Genomic DNA, 17,734 nt, shown 5'->3' with positions numbered 1-17,734 from the left:
AACCATGTACCATATATTTATGTATGTATACCACTAGATTCGGATGCAGAACATAATGTAATACACAGGTTGTTTTAAGCTTTTGGTTTACCAAAAATATTCTTGTTCGGCACGTGACTGATTTTTTTTGTTTTTCTTGCACGTGCCGAACAAGAATATTTTTTATATGCAATTTTGTACACCTATATAGCATATTATCGTCACTAAAATTGATATCAGATATTTTGGGTTTCGCATGCAGGTTCGTCACCGGTACTTTACCTCGTCAAGAGGTTTTTATATGATATCAGTTGTTTTTTTGTGTATATTGATCTTCAATTATTTAAAACAGAATGCATAATATATGGAATATATATATATAGAAGTAACCTCTGGACTGGCGATTCACACAGTTAGCAATACTTTAATTGTAAGGATAAACACCAAAACTCTTTTTTTTTTAACTCCACAGATTTTGACATTTAAGAAGGTGGAATAATTAAAAACCTTTCCAAAGACGTAAAGAATTTTTCGATAGCTTCAGGGATTTTGAAGTTATACGTATTTTTAATTTACAAAGGTTTTGGAATTTGGTTAGTTTAAAAATTTTAATTAAAAATTTGCCCAAAAATGTATTTAAAATCCAAAATTGTTTCGTAGTTGTGGGAAACCAAATTATTTTAACAAATTAACAGATGAGAGGCCTATCCTTATGAGAGTTCCACTATATAATAAATTATTAAAAAACAAGAAAGGAAAGCTAACTTCGGGCGGAGCCGAAGTTGATATACCCTTGCAGTTCAGTCGCAGTCCGCTAGGTGGCGCCACGCATCTTATATTATTAGATATATAGCGGATCGTTTATAGTCGGCCCATCCTTATGAAATTTGGCATATTGAATTTGCCCAAAGAGTAATCTGTACCAAGTCCCATCTTTCTAACTTAAAAAACACCAAAGTTATGCCAATTCCGATCATTCTATGACAGCTATAGGATATAGTCGGCCGATCCCTATGAAATTTTGTACACAAGATATTTGGGTCAAATATAACATGTGTGGAAAGTCCCAACCCTCTAACTTAAAAAACACCAAAGTTATGGCATTTCCGATCAATCAGTTATATGGCAGCTATAGGATATAGTCGACCGATCCCGGCCGTTCCGACTTATATACTGCCTGCAAAGGAAAGAAGGGTGTGTGCAAAGTTTCAATTCGATAGCTTTAAAACTAAGGAACTAGTTTGCGTAGAAACAGACAGACGGACAGACGGACATGCTCATATCGACTCAGGAGGTGATCCTGATCAAGAATATATATACTTTATAGGGTCGGAGATGTCTCCTTCACTGCGTTGCACACTTCTGACCAAAATTATAATACCCTCTGCAAGGGTATAAAAACAAAGTTATGGCATATCCGATCAATCATATAATAAACATGTATTATATCTAAAATAAATGCGCAATGATAAAAAATTAAAAAAAACTGGAAATTTCGTTTTCCCAGTTTTTCTAGTTAAACCAATTGTTGAATGTAACAATTTATTTTGGGTGTGCGATAAAAAATAATAAATATTAGAAAAGTATTGGCGGAGTTGGTTTGCCTGGTTTTTTTTTTTTTAGCTTTTAATCCATGATTTGGCCCAAAACGGTGGTGGCTGTAATTTAAGTAAAGCAGAGTTTTATTTATATGCATTTTATGCTCAGTGGGGGCATATGCATATAAAGCTTTCTACTCATAAAATTTTGCATTCTTCTCATTAAGACATGAGACACTGAAACACAAAGCAGAATTACATCAAAATTTGCCATCAAATAATGAAGTTTGGGATTAGCCGAATGGAGAGCGTTGTGGTTTCTAAAAACGGGAAGGCCTGAGTTCTAATCCTAGTTGAGTCCAATGTTTATGTTTTACTTTTTAAGCCCTTTTTATTTGGATTTTATTTTTGAAATATTTGAAAATATCTTATGTACAAAATTTCATAAGGATGGGCCGACTATATCCTATAGCTGTCATAGAACGATCGGAATTGGCATAACTTTGGTGTTTTTTAAGTTAGAAAGATGGGACTTGGTAGAGATTTTTCATCCATTTTGGGCAAAATAATCTTATTGGCCAAATTTCATAGGGATCGGCCAATTATATCCAATAGCCGCCATATAACTGAACGATCGGAAATGGCACAACTGCAAGGGTATATCAACTTCGGCTTCGCCGATTTCTTTCAGAAGTTATTCAAAAAATTAGATTTTTACAGCTTTTTCAAAAAGTTGTAGAACAATAATTGCTCATATGACAATAACAAAAATCTCCAATTTTATTCAGTGTTGCAAAGAAAAAAAGATAGACAAACAGACCCACTGGCTTCATTTTGAAAAAACTGTAAGAATCGAATTTCTTGAATAACTTCTGAAAGAAATGTCGGACCGGGTCGGTTGAAGTTACCAATCTTCTGAGTCTTCTCATTAAGACATGAGACACTGAAACACAAAGTAGAATTACATCAAAAGTTGCCATCAAACAACAAAGTTCGAGGTTAGCCGAGTGGAGAGCGTCGTGGTTCCTAACACGGGAGGGCCTGGGTTCGAGTCCAACTTGAGTCAATGTTTACGTTTTACTTTTTAAGCCCTTTTTTATTTGGATTTTTTTTTTTAAATAAATAAACTTAAATCTGAAAAGATATACTCCATATTTTGTAGGGTATTGACCAAATATATGCAGACCCCAAAAATCAAAGTTGCCAATCAAATACACACACATGTATAAGTAAATGCAAGCTTCACAGGAGGCTGTACAAAATGGGTAGCTGCACTTACAGGACTATATCTTGAGTTAACGGATTTTGCCAGATATGAGCGATATATCAAAAGTTGCGTCATCTCAAAAGCTAACTCCACGTGCAATATAAAAAGGATCAGTCGACCAAATTTTGAAAAATAATTTTTTTTCTTAAAAAATAAGTTTATTTTCAGTGTATTTTTTTTGTGTACTATATAGACGTTTGGTCTCAAAGAAAGTGGAATTTATATTTAAAAAACCATTTCAACGGTGTAAAACTCTTTTTAATATCTTTCTTAATTATAAAGTTATGAATTTTTTTATTAACAAGGTTTTTTTAATTTTTTGACGTAAGCTTAAGGTATTTCAAAAAGTTGTAAAACAATAGTTGCTCATATGATAGTGACAAACAATTTCCAATTTTTTTCAGGATTTTTAAGAAAAAATAGTGCAAACAGACAAACCGACAAACCGACAACTTGCTTCATTTTTAAGAAGAAGAAAAAATCGAATTTTTCGAATAACTTCTGAATGAAATGTCGGATCGGGTCGATTGAGGTACCAATCGACGCGTATTTAGCTCTAGAATGCGAATATATAAAAATATTTTATCTGGGTACTAAAATGTGTCCACCAGCCCCACTTTAGTGATAAAAAATTTTGTTACTTTCACCCTAATTTCTCCCAAACCAAATAACTTTTGGAATATGTTTCGACAAAAATTATCTAATTGAAATAATACCTTTCGATTGGTATATAATTCATTTAGATCGGTTGCCTACAGAAAATTTTTAATTCTTCGGCTATATATAGAGTTTCCTCGCGCACGCCTAGGCATGCAGGTCGTCACCTCGTGGACTTCCGTCCACAGTGATTATTATATTACATACAATTTTTCGGAAAACAATTTTTTTCTTAAAGGCTTGAAGAGGTTATCGATTTTGAATTTTTTTTATAAAATGGGTACTACTGTGGGCCTTAATGACAATAATCATGAACACTTCCCAAATCAGTACCACACCTATACAGGTTTTTTGAAATTTTCAAACAATTTTAATAAACAAGAATGGAAAGCTAACTTCGGGCGGAGCCGAAGTTGACATACCCTTGCAGTTGTGCCATTTCCGATCGTTCAGTTATATGGCGTCTATTGGGTATAGTTGGCCGATCCCTTTGAAATTTGGCAAATCAGATTATTTTGCCTAAAATGGAATCTGTATTAACTTTCTAACTTAAAAAACAGCAAAGTTATGCCAATTCCGATCGTTCAGTTATATGGCAGCGGTTTCTACGCAAACTAGTTTCTCAGTTTTAGAGCTATCGAGTTGAAACTTTGCACACACCCTTCTTTTTCTAGCATGTAGTACATAAGTCGGAACGGCCGGGATCGGTCGACTATATCCTATAGCTGCCATATAACTGATTGATCGGAAATGCCATAACTTTGGTGTTTTTTAAGTTAGAGGGTTGGGACTTTCCACACATATTATATTCGGCCACACTTTTACGTACAAAATTTCATAAGAATCGGCCGACTTTATCCTATAGCTGTCATAGAACGATCGGAATTGGCATAACTTTGGTGTTTGTTAAGTTAGAAAGATGGGCAAAACTCTTTTGGCAAAATAATTCAATATGCCAAATTTCATAAGGATCGGCCGACTATATACGATCCGCTATATATCTAGTAATATAAGATGCGTGGCGCCACCTAGCGGACTGCGACTTAACTGCAAGGGTATATCAACTTCGGCTCCGCCCGAAGTTAGCTTTCCTTTCTTGTTTTTAAATAGTAACAGGTTAGCTAATAAGTCCCTGGTCTAACAAAAAAAAAAAATTTTTTTTGTCAAAATTCGTTATTGTTATTTAACATAGTTCCTTTCATGAGCGATACAACGACTATAACGACCTTCCAATTTTTTGAGACCATTTTGGTAGTACTCCTTCGGTTTTGCCTCAAAATAGGCCTCCGTTTCGGCGATCACCTCTTCATTGCAGCCAAATTTTTTCCCTGCGAGCATCCTTTTGAGGTCTGAGAACAAGAAAAAGTCGCTGGGGGCCAGATCTGGAAAATACGGTGGGTGGGAAAGCAACCTCTTTCGGGCGTCCACTGCGTTTACCGTCCTCCGTGCTCATTTTACCACGATTGAATTTTGGATACCAATCAATTATTGTTGATTTCTCTGGGCCAGACTCCAGAAACTCATTATAAAGCCAAGTTTTCGCTTCCACTGTATTTTTTCCTTTCAGAAAACAGTATTTTAACTACTAACACGAAATTCCTTTTTTTCCATTTTTTTCACAATAACAAAAGTTGCTTCACAAAAGACGGTCTATCTCACAAACTATTTGACTGACGTCAATCGGAAATCAATCAATCGCTCTATCTCACAAACTATTTGACTGACGTCAATCGGAAATGACGTCAAATTTTGACATGAATCATTTGAAGGTTAGTAGTTAACACAGGCCGATAATTTTCAACTTTTTTTTCCCGCACGCCTAATTTTACCTGCTCCATAATCTCTAGGCTCCCCTGAACCAAAGCCCAGAACAAACATAGGTTCTATCATCCACAGCTTCAGCAGTACACCTTATTGAGCGGCAGAATTCGAAGCGACAAAATCAGAACACCGTGTGTATGCTTCGGAACTTTATTTGTGACTGAGGGAAAATTGATATACATATTTTCTTATTCTCTATTTCTTAGAGCGAGACAATTATAACTACTCCAAGATTTCTTTCTCCTTCCTATAACTATGAAAGCGTGCACTGTAACATTCATAATTATACAGGGTACCCTATTTTCTACACCCTTCCTCAATGCAAGCTTGTTTACAAAAATAAATATCAAAACAAATTAAACATTTTTGTAAGCTCTTCGTGTTTGGTTTTAGAAAGATTTATTGTCAAAATATCTGCTATCATTTCAGTTGTACATTTATATTTCAACAAAACTTGCCCGTCCTTAACAATTTCTCTAACAAAATGATAACGTATATTAATGTGCTTTGTTCTGAAATGATGAACAGGATTCTTGGTTAGCGCCTGCGAACTCAGATTATCCCCATAAACGACGATCGGGGTGTTGTTGTATCCGTAACCTATCTCCATAATCAGCCTTCGCATGACTATCACCTCCTTAAATTAAGAGATATCTAAAGATGTGCTTTATGCCTGCCATGTGTCCAACATGCGGGTTTTGATTCCGTTGTGCCAATTTTGACACCGAATGCAATATGTCTGGCCTTGTTGTAAGAGCTAACCACATAAGCTCTCCTACTACGGACTGATAAGAAGTAGGATCCACCTGTTTGCATTGGGGGCTTGTGCAGTCTATTTGAAAACCAGGATCCAAAGGTGTCTTAGCCGAGTTGCTAAAATCACCCCCATGGGTATGTCCCATGGGGTATGTAATATAAGTCCTCGATATATTGTGCAAAAAAAAAAAAAAATATATTGTCCCAAAGTAATTGCTCAAAGTTCGCCGTCCCGTTCGATTTCCATGCCCAGGAAATGGTTAAGTTGACCCTTGTCAACGCACTCGAATGATCGTGAGATGCTGCTCTTGATTTTCAGCAAATCCTCGTGCGATTGGGAAGCTATAAGTATTTCGTCAACATATACAAATATTAGTACAATATTACCGTCTCCACAATTTTTTTACAAACATGGCTCGTTATCACAGGCAACTAATCCCACATTAACCAATACGCTATTTAGCTTCTCGTTCCAGGCCCTTCCTGATTGCTTCAAGCCATATATTGCTTTTTTCAAAAGCAATACCTTGTCAGGATTTGTTTCATCTGTAGCAGCTTCCGGCTGCTTCATGTAGACCGTCTCACGCAGATCGCTGTTGAGATACGCGGTGCATACATCCATTTGATGAAGATGTAACTTGAGCTCCGCCGCCAGTGCTATAAGAAAGCGCACACTCCAATCGGCATACCAGCGAAAATGTTTCTTGGTAATTTAACATACGCCAAACTGCTGGGAGCACCCTTTTGCTACCAGTCGAGCGTTGAAACGTTCTATTTAACCATCTTTACCAAGCTTCACGTTGAACACCCACTTGCATCCAATTGCTCGCTGATTTTTGGGTAAATCTTTAGGTTCCTGCAACTATAAAAGCGTGCATTGTAACATACTAAATTATACAGGGTACCTTATTTTCTACACACCTAAGAGAAGACATTGATCAAATTTTAGCATATATGTAGGCCGTGCAATGGCGATGACCATAGTTGTTTCCAGTATTGGGGAATAATCATAGAAGACCAAAAAATTAATGTAGAAAATCGGAGATTTCAACTTTGGGTAAGTATTCTAAATCCATTTTTATACCCTTGCAGCGGGTATTATAATTTTGGACAAAAGTGTGCAACGCAGTGAAGGAGACATCCCCGACCCTATAAAGTATATATATTCTTGATCAGGATCACCTCCTGAGTCGATATGAGCATGTCCGTCTGTCCGTTTCTACGCAAACTAGTCTCTCAGTTTTAAAGCTATCGAGTTGAAACTTTGCACACACCCTTCTTTCCTTTGCAGGCAGTATATAAGTCGGAACGGCCGGGATCGGTCGACTATATCCTATAGCTGCCATATAACTGATTGATCGGAAATGCCATAACTTTGGTGTTTTTTAAGTTAGAGGGTTGGGACTTGGTACAGATTACTTTTTGGGCAAAATAATTCGATATGCTAAATTTCATAAGGATCGGCCGACTATATACGATCCGCTATATATCTAATAATATAAGATGGGTGGCGCCACCTAGCGGACTGCGACTGAACTGCAAGGGTATTTCAACTTCGGCTCCGCCCGAAGTTAGCTTTCCTTTCTTGTTTAATTTTAGTTGGTAAAAAAATGATTCAAAAATGATATGTACTAGAACGCGATATCATTTAGAAGGCGATGACCCGCCATTACACGGCCTACATAATTCAATATATAGTAAAATTTGATCAATTTCTTCTCTTAGGTGTACTGCGGAAACTGTGTATGATAGAACTTGTAAATTGTGTAGCTGAAAAGTTGCTTTTGTCTGCCACCGGTTCTTGATACCAGTAACAATCTCGTTGCCGCAATCTGTACTTGAAACAAATTGAGCTGGGAGAAGTGAATACCACGAGTTTTCGTTGAGTACTGATTTTATTGTGGAGTATGCAGGGTTTTTATATACAAGATCTTAAAGAACTAATGTTTGTTTAGGTCAAATTATTATCTGCTTATAGTTTACTAGTTTGGACAGTTGTAAAATAGGATACCATTATCTTTTATCGCTTAGGTTTATGACGCATGCAGGTCCTTATCATGCGTGCTGACAGATGGTGTGAGGTCGTAAATGCGCAGCGGTACCTGTTTGTATAGGATCATCTGTTGCCTATCTGCAGTGCACGATTTTCTGCATGTCTTGAACTCGTACATCCTCCCGGCCGTTGAACGTAGTTTCAACAATCATCGATGTTAATGGTGAACGGCGGACTCGAAGTCGTATCGGTTTTCCTCATTGCCACCGCTGGTACCTGGACTTGCTGAGGTCTCTTGTCTCCTTTGTACCATTTTCTTACCCAGTGAATGGTCAATATTATTATGATGAATGTTAAGCCAATGTACATTGCGATGTGGTGATGCTTGATCGTCTCAAGTCTATGTGGTAGTCTCAGTCTTCGGTTTGGTACAAGATCCCGTTGAAGATCCAGTAGTTTGGTATAACCAAATTTATTTGTTTTGCTGGATGTGGTGTTCTGTCTTTTAATCGTTGTATTGTTACCATCGATTTCTCCAAAACGGGCGTATGAGATGAGCGTCGATGTTTCTATACCAGTTTGACTGATTACTGTTATTAAAGAGTTGCGTATGGTGCATCCTGCTCTTGCTGTCAGTAGTCCCGTGTTGCGTAACCAGATATCTGATGTTCCATCGGTGCAAACAGCTGAGAGTTTTATTGGCGTCCTTGTCGCAAATATCCATTGATTCTTTTTATGCATCTCTTGCCAAATGAACGTTTTATTTGTGATTTCCAGATGGCATGACGTGTCTGTTTTATTGTGGAATAGTTGCATTTCGCAGCTCATTTCTGTAGAGAACATTGATTGCTTGCTGTGACAAATGAAATCATTTATCGATTTTGGATAACAATTTGCTATGTCTTCCGTCGTCATATCAACAAACTTATCTCGATAGTTGTTAATTGCAATGAATGGTGTTTTAATTTTGAACAGATGAAAACCATATACATTTGCAGCTGGGATCGGTGTTAATTTGTATATGTGTAATACCTCTGTCGATATCAATGGTACTGTTATTTTTATAATCACATGATTATCTACTATGGTACCTTCGGCTTGCATCATTTTGTATGCCATGAGTATGTTTTCTTGGTTAACAGGTAACATTTGATCAGGCTTCAAATGGTCCCGTATTTGATCACATTGCTCCTTTAGTTGTCGTGGTGATAATAGAAGTGGACTAATAGTGTTGTGGCGCACGTCTGTTAACACTTTGATGATTTCATTCTGCATTCGATGTAGATTCGTAGCGAGCAACGTAAGTTGTGATGTCAGTGTAATGTACCAGTGATAATTATCCTTTATTATTGCATTCATTTGACTTTCAATTAGGTTGAATCGTTTTGCGTATGCAATTTCATCTCGTTTCACTACGTTTATTGTTGAATCAACTAAGGACGTTTGGTTTTGTAATAACTCCAAAACATGATCTTCATTGTCCTTGACCTTCGATATTGTTTTCGACATGTCTTGTGCATATTGAGAATCTAATACACCAAATAGACTGCTTGCAATGTTTCCCACGATGTCCAATGGTGCTCGAACTTTCCGTGATTTGGCCAATAGCATATTTTCCATGATGAGTTCATTCTCTACTTGTTGGAAGTATTGGTACATTCCTTCACATGAATGTGCATCATTAAGTGTAGCGCACATTTGACCAAGTTTTTTTGTTCCTTTTGAAAATGTAGCCATGTCACTCCAATATGGTTTGAGATCGAAGTAAGCCACTATGGTCCAGTCAGCCACTGCTAATTGGGTTGTCCCAATTTTCTCGAAAAATATTCCTGGTTTTGATCCAAACTGAGTTATTTGAATCGATTGGGCCCAGGCTAATGGTAATAATAATAACATGACAATCATGACAGTGGTTATCGAAGCGTGATTTGGTCTTTTCCTCAGATGGCGGTCTTCCACTGCTCTGTTTTCTTCTTCTACTTCATCTTCTTCAATTGGATGTTTGTCAGTGGGTTCTTCTTCATTAAAGAGTGGAGCAACATGTTGAATTTCACGTTTAAAGATCCCTTTGGTCGTTTTAACTTCAACCACTCGTGCAAAGTTGTCCTTCCCGTAGAAGACTCGAACAATTCTTCCCATTGGCCATTGTAATACAGGAACATTGTCTTCCTTCATTATTACTAAAGTGCCTTCCTTTATGTTTGTTGAGGATCTTCTCCATTTTTGACGTTGCTGCAACTGTTGTAGATAATCCTGTGACCATTGTTTCCAGAACGCATGTTTCAGTTTTGAAACGGCCTGCCATCGATTACCTAACGTTTTTGGTTGCTGCGATGGTTCACAATCAGCTTGTGCAGTTAGCGGCTCTCCAATTAGGAAGTGTCCAGGCGTTAATGCTGTGACGTCATTTGGGTCATCGGACAGTGGTGTTAATGGTCGAGAGTTCAATATGGCCTCTATTTCGACTATAACTGTTTCAAGTTCTTCATAAGTAAGATCGGCTGTCGTCACATTTTTTAGTAATAAATGTTTTGCCGACTTTACTGCAGCTTCCCATAATCCTCCGAAGTGTGGTGCACGAGGTGGGATGAATTTAAACTGAACTCCCTTGTTGTTACACTCCTGGAGAATTTGTGTTTTCGCATTATCGGAGAATATAGCCTCCTGTAGCTCTTGCAACTTGTTTTTGGCTCCCACAAAATTTGTTGCATTGTCGCAGTGAAGAGTTTGGCATTTCCCTCGCCGAGCAATGAAACGACGAAGTGCTGCCAAGAATGCCTCTGTTGTGAGATCGCTAACCAGCTCCAGATGTACCGCTTTAGTCGTAAAACAGCAGAATATAGCAATGTAAGCTGTGCTAGGCTTCTTTCCTCTCACTTTGTAGTGAATTTTAAATGGTCCACAATAATCGACGCCAGAGTTGAAAAATGGTCGAGCTTGCGTTACCCTCAGTGGTGGCAGATTTCCCATGATCTGCTCCATTAATTTTGGTTTAGCTTTAGTGCACTTGACACAGGCTCTTACAGTGCTCCTAGCCATCGTTTTTCCTTTAAGGATCCAGAATTGCTGCCTTGATGCAGTCAATAAAGCTTGAGGTCCGCAATGCATGTTGTCCTTGTGTATTTGCACAAGAATCATCTTCACAACAGGGTCGTTGTATGGCAGAAGTATCGGATGTTTGGAGTCGAATGATATATTTGCCGCCTCCAGTCGACCTCCTACACGCAAAATTCCATTCTGATCTAAGAATGGTGATAGTGAGTTGATTGAACTGCCTTTTAGTGTCTCCCTTTGCCGCTTGAGATGTTTGATGTCATCTTTGAAGTCGATTTTTTGAATATTGCGGAAGACAATTTTTCGGGCTGCCGTTATTTCTTCAAACTCAATGGTGTGGCTTGTGTACTTCTTTTTACGTCGAAAGCGCATTATGTAAGCTATTATTCTGAGTAGCTTGTTAAATGAATTATTATGTTGTATTGTGTATATTATGTCCTCCTCTTTTGTGATAGTCATCACGGATGATTGACTAACCTTTGGCGGATTCATAATTATTAGTTCCTCGTTGGTAGCAATAAACGGAGCGGGCCATGTGGATGATGAACCATGTAGGAACATAGGGCCGTAGAACCACATGGCATGTTCCGCGAATTTTGAAGCTGTCATTCCTCTGGAGAGGACATCTGCGGCATTGTGTTCTGATGCAACATGTCTCCACTGTTTGGGTAAGGATAGCTCATGTATTGTTGCAACTCTGGTGGCAACGAATTTGTCTCGAATGGATGTTGAGCAATTAATCCATGACAGTACAATCCGTGAATCAGACCAATAAAATGTGGATGCATTTTTCATGGCCAAGTCTTCCTTTACTTTGGAAGTCAACTGTGCTCCTAATACAGCAGCCTTAAGTTCCAGACGTGGTAACGTTATTGTATTTATTGGTGCTAAGTGAGATTTTGCACACAATAACTGGATCGTTCTTTGCTTGTCCTTATATGTTGCTCGGATGTATACAGCAGCTCCATATGCCTTCTCCGAGGCATCAACAAATGTGTGGATTTCTGCCGTCACAGGTGTTTTTCCTAAGTAGACGTGACGTGGTACCTTTATGGTGTTCAGAACCTTTAGCTCCTCCCTGTAGCGTTTCCATTCCTCCTGAAGATGAGCCGGCAGATCGTCTTTATATTCATAACCCTCCTTTGTGAGGTGTTGCATGAAAATTTTTGCTTTCATTACAACTGGGGAAAATAAACCAAGAGGATCAAATATCCTAAAGATTTCAGACACAACATCTCGTCTTGATATGTTGGCCTTTGTTGCTATCTCCGTTTTCCCACAAAGGTGATCTGTCGTTGGTGTCCAGGTGATTCCGAGGGTCTTAATCGTGTAGTCCTCATATGAAGTCTCCTCCAGTTGTACATTTGAAGTGATGTCTTCCCTCGGAACTCCTTGTAGAACTTGGGAATTGTTGGTACACCATTTTCTTAACTTGAATCCAGAATTTTGCAGAAGTTTGTTAAGCTGTTGTTGCCTCTGTAGAGCTTCTGGTATAGTTTCGGCTCCGGTTAAGCAATCGTCTACATAGAAGTCGTTTTCCAATGCGGCAGCATTAGGGTATTCCTTTCTACCTTTTTGTGCTATGTGCTGCAAGCATTTTGTGGCTAAATACGGTGCAGCTTTTGTTCCATAGGTAACCGTTTTTAATCTGTAGTATCGCAAATCCTCAGATGGATTATTGCGCCAAACAATTGTTTGGAAATATTGGTCTTCGGGATTTATCCAGATTTGACGGTACATTTTCTCTATGTCCGCCGTAAAAACATATTTGTAAGTCCTAAATCGCAGCAAAATTGAAAATATAGAGTTTTGCACCGTAGGACCTTTGTGCAGTAAGTCGTTGAGCGATTTTCCTGATGACGTAACTGCAGATGCATCGAAAACCACTCTTAATTTGGTTGTTGTACTTTCAGGTTTGAGCACACAGTGATGTGGTATGAAGTACCGTGCTTTTTTAATTTCACTTGTGTGCATCTCCTTCATATGCCCAAGAGCTTCGTATTCTTTCATAAACTCCACATAACTTGCCTTAGTTTGTGGATCTCGCAATAGCCGTTTTTCCAAGGAAAGGAATCGTCGTGTTGCAAGATCACGACTCTCCCCCAGGGCTGAAGCATTATCCATGAATGGGAGCCTAACAATTGATTTCTTATCAATTGCAGTCTGAATGTGCTGGAGAAAGTGTCTTTCACATTGTTTCTCCAGTGGAGATAGGCATGGCGCATCAGTTGAGAATGAATCCAGTTCCCAAAATTTCGTGATTTGTTCGTCTACCTTATCTTCCTCGGTTAGAGCTGCACAGGTAGTTGATCTGGGTGAATTGTATTTTAATTTTCCAGCCACAATCCATCCTAGTTTGGTTTTTTGTAATTTTGGCAGTCCTTTACCCAACGATAAATGCTTGTCCTGCATTATATCGTAATAGTGTTCTGCTCCCAAGAGTAGATCAATCCTTCCTGTTTTATCAAAATTGGGATCAGCCAATTCAATATGTTTTGGAAGTTTCCAACGATTAATATCAATTGACTGTCCTGGCTGATCTGCAACAATGTGAGGCAATACAATAGCCTCCAATCGAGAGTTGAAGTTGTTATGCTGTGATTTGAGCATAACATTAACTCGTGCCTTTGATGTTTGTGTTCGTCCACCAATTCCATTTATTTGTAGCTCTGATTTTTTAACGTCAAGAGCTAATATGTTTAATGCTCTTTCAGAGATTACATTGACTTGAGAACCTGAGTCAAGTAATGCTCTGAATTCGGCCATTCGTCCATTATTGCCTTCAATAATAACTCGAGCAGTGGCTAAAAGTACATAATTGGTTTGTATTCCACTTGCTGATGCTGCTGTTTTAGAGTCAGGCTTTGATTCCAAATGTAGAAGGGTGTTATGCCTTTTATCGCATTTAAAACAATTTTTCTTCTGACATTCCTTTGCTGAATGATCGCGTTTGAAGCATTTTACGCATAGCTTGTTCCTTTGAGTCCAATTTAATCGTTCAGCTGTTGTTTTCTTCAAAAACTCGTTGCACTTGTACATAATGTGATTGGGTTTGTTACAGAAATAGCATGTATATTCTGTACCAATCTGAGCGCATGTGCCTTTTTTGGTGTGATTTATCTTATCACTACCGGTAGCCTCTAATGTAAGGAACCGATGTTCCAAGAAGGTCAAAAACTGATCCAGTTTCTGCAGTTTCTTCAAGTCTACAATTGACTGTTCATATAACATATGAGTTTGACGATCTAATTTCCTTGTCAAACTACATAATAGTATTGGATCCCAATTTTCAGTTTGAATTCCAATGTTACAAAGCGCAGATAATGTTTCTTTAATATTATCATGCATTGCCTTTATGGATTTCGCATCATTTGTTATTGATGGTTGGTCCAATATTTTTTGTATTAACGCGTTACTTAGCACTCTTTTGTTGCTAAAACGCTCTTGTAGCATATTCCATGCTGTTGCATAGTTTCCTTCGGTTAAGGATAGATGGCGTATTAAACGCTCAGCCTCTCCAGTAATGCTAGTTTTTAAGTACCACATCTTTTGAATGATGGGTAATGATGCTTCATGAATCATTTTCTTGAAAATGTCATGAAATTGTTGCCATTTTAAATAGTCACCATCAAATTTGGGAATTTCAACTTTCGGCAACGGCAATGAGGCATGCATTTGAGGTATATTGGCAGGACGTGAGATGCTTTCTTCACATGTCATAGTTTGGACTGCTATGACGGCGTCTTCCGCTGCTAAATATCTCTGGTCGAGATATCCAAGTTTTGCAGGATCCTCAAATTTTTTTATAAATTTCAATGTGGATAGTTGTTATCTTATCCCAATATTGATTTATGATTGGCACAAATCCTTGACGAGTTTCATTCGTCATTTTATTCATGATTCGTTCCAGACTAATCAGCAGAGCCCTTTGTTCCCGAATCATTGGCTCCAGTTCCGATTCTTCTTCACTGGAAGCAACCGATCCAGTATCCATTTGTACTGTGGATAATTGTTTGTTGAATTCTCCTTTGTAGGATACAACCAAATCTCTTATTTGATTGAAATAATTATTTTCAAAGTAACTGTGCTCAATTTTAGCACCTTCTGTTGTACTTTTTATAATTAAATCATCTTTAAAAAATATTTCCCACAGCTTAACTAACTTCTCAATGCGTTTTTGGAAGTAGTCAGGCTGTTGTTTTCGCTCAGGCGAATCCTTCTTGTAATTCCTTATTACGTTTTGGATCTCTTCGCCTGTTATCAATTGCTTGTCCAGCAATGCGTTGATATTTGATAATGCCATTTTTTTTTTTTTTTTTTATTTAAAATAATACCTGACCCGTTGGAGGTATTTTGATTTGTCGCTTTGACAGGTTGTGCCTCTACTCACAACCAAATAGGCGGTCAAGGTATTCTTTTAAATACTATGGCTATGGAGCTTGATTTTCTCCTGTTTTGTTGCTGCCAAGTTGACTATCCAGTGATGTCCAAGATCGCCAAGTTGATCAGTTGTTGGTATTTTTTTTTTTTGTAGTTTGGTCGCCCAGTTGACCAACTATACGAGTATGATTCTCCAAATGAATCCTGTGTCCAAAGTCGGGGGTCACCAAATGTAAATTGTGTAGCTGAAAAGTTGCTTTTGTCTGCCACCGGTTCTTGATACCAGTAACAATCTCGTTGCCGCAATCTGTACTTGAAACAAATTGAGCTCGGAGAAGTGAATACCACGAGTTTTCGTTGAGTACTGATTTTATTGTGGAGTATGCAGGGTTTTTATATACAAGATCTTAAAGAACTAATGTTTGTTTAGGTCAAATTATTATCTGCTTATAGTTTACTAGTTTGGACAGTTGTAAAATAGGATACCATTATCTTTTATCGCTTAGGTTTATGAAGCATGCAGGTCCTTATCATGCGTGCTGACAGATGGTGTGAGGTCGTAAATGCGCAGCGGTACCTGTTTGTATAGGATCATCTGTTGCCTATCTGCAGTGCACGATTTTCTGCATGTCTTGAACTCGTACAGAACTTATGTTTGTTCTGAACTTTGTTTCAGGGGTTTAAGCTCCCCTGTTAGACACGTTATGGAGCAGGTGAAATTATGCGTGGAGATTTTTTGCCTGTGGTCTGGCCTGTGAAAAAAATGTTTTTGTATGCCAGAGTAATGATCTGCATTTGATGAGACTGCATTAAATAAAAAAAAATGTTTAGGATAATTTACTTGCGAGTTGTATTAAAAAATATATGTTGCTTTTATTTTCTTTGGTTTTATTCATTTTGACATTCGGGTCATTAATCGTTTCGTTATGTGCATTTAATTTTTTTTATAAGGAAAATTTGGTTGTCCTTTTTTTTACCAGCTTTTATTATTTTTTACAAGTTTTTTTATTTGGACCAGCTTTTAATAAGGATTCAAATCCAACAAAATAATTAACTTACCTTTATATAAATGTCACAATTTGTTCCAGGTTTTATGGTTAGAACGTGGCTTTTTGGAAAGGTATGTGCCATTTTCGGGTAGCGGGTTCAACTTTGCGGCTTGGCAAGATGCCGTAGGACCCGCATTCATGTATATTTTTTGCAGCGGTTTCTACTAAGGTCACAAGTTTTGGATTTTAAGATGCTATTTATATTTTTTTATATTTGTGGTATTTATGGAAATAGTTTTGAAAACACTAAAAATCAATTTAAATATAATATTAATCAATTTAAATTTAAAACAAGAAAGGAAAGCTTTCGAAAGACCACTTTGGCTGTGTGATCAGCCTAGGCATCCTAGAAGTCATCTCACAAACTATTTGTACAGAAATAAACCTGTTCAATATTGAGTCAATATTAATGTTGATTATTGAAGAGAGTATTGAAGAGATTGGAGATATTATTTAGATGGGAGAAGTGCCTTCCTTGAACAAATAGAGAGAAAATTCTTCAAATTCGCAACTATTCTTCGCTTAAACTATATCGGATCTATTCCCGCTATTCGAGCCGTACGTTACGCGGCAGCGTCCCTCGGTCGGTTGGAGGGGGGCTGTACGTATGCAGTGGGAACCGCGCAAAAAAAATTAAAAAACGAAAAAGTAACGAATTTTTAGCCAGAAAAAGTTTGCGTACAAATTTGAAAAACGATGTGTACTTGCTCTGTATGCATCTTTAGATTACTAATAACGGTGAATAAAGCTCTAAGAACTACATGGCACTGGTCCAAAGAACAATTGAGTTAATTTCGTCACCTCGTGGAAAAAATCTCAATGAACAAGAAGACAAATGAAATTGATCCCGATTTAATTAAATTAATTGTAAAACTCCGAGATTTCCCGAGCTACGGGAAATCGGGAAAATTGTTGGCAGAGCTCAGTGGGGCACGCAGGGGGGGGGTTTTGAGGGGTTCGAACCCCCCCGAAATGTTGAAAAAATTGCAAAATTAACGGGAAAATAAAAATATAAATTTCATGTTCATTCAAAAATGGCGCCATGCTCATAGTTCTGGCAGATACCACGAGAGCGCCACTTACAAAATGAGTAACTATATTGACATATTGATAACCTGTAAATTAATGTGACGTTTATTTACGACCTGCCCAACAAAAAGTCTAATGCAAAGATAACATCATTTTTCAAACCAAAAAATGCGCCAATTTTGGACCCTAATATTCCAAATACTCCATTTCC

At 37.8% G+C, this 17,734-nt stretch overlaps 1 protein-coding gene across 1 annotated transcript; it reads right to left on the bottom strand.

Moving 5' to 3' along the window:
• Positions 1 to 8,212: 8,212 nt before the first annotated feature.
• LOC123257749 lies at positions 8,213 to 14,296 on the bottom strand. Its single transcript, XM_044717688.1, has 3 exons — positions 14,149 to 14,296; positions 10,324 to 13,605; positions 8,213 to 8,673 (listed from the first exon to the last, which is right to left on the bottom strand). The coding sequence occupies exons 1-3, from the start codon at positions 14,294 to 14,296 to the stop codon at positions 8,213 to 8,215; spliced, it is 3,891 nt and encodes a 1,296-aa protein (XP_044573623.1).
• Between the last annotated feature and the right edge of the window lie 3,438 nt (positions 14,297 to 17,734).

Source organism: Drosophila ananassae, assembly GCF_017639315.1.
Source record: "Drosophila ananassae strain 14024-0371.13 chromosome 4 unlocalized genomic scaffold, ASM1763931v2 tig00000054, whole genome shotgun sequence".
Classification (NCBI taxonomy): Eukaryota; Metazoa; Arthropoda; class Insecta; order Diptera; family Drosophilidae; genus Drosophila; species Drosophila ananassae.
The sequence above is the reverse complement of the archived record's forward strand: the minus strand, read 5'-3'. Positions and strand labels throughout refer to the sequence as shown.

Coding starts and splice junctions, on each gene's coding strand:
- LOC123257749 (XM_044717688.1), bottom strand. CDS start 14,296: ATGTTATATGAACAGTCAATTGTAGACTTGAAGAAACTGCAGAAACTG. Junction 13,606..14,148: donor AGGCACATGCGCTCAGATTG/GTACAGAATATA, acceptor ACATTGTTGCAG/ATCAGCCAGGACAGTCAATT. Junction 8,674..10,323: donor GCAGCAACCAAAAACGTTAG/GTAATCGATGGC, acceptor ATGGAACATCAG/ATATCTGGTTACGCAACACG.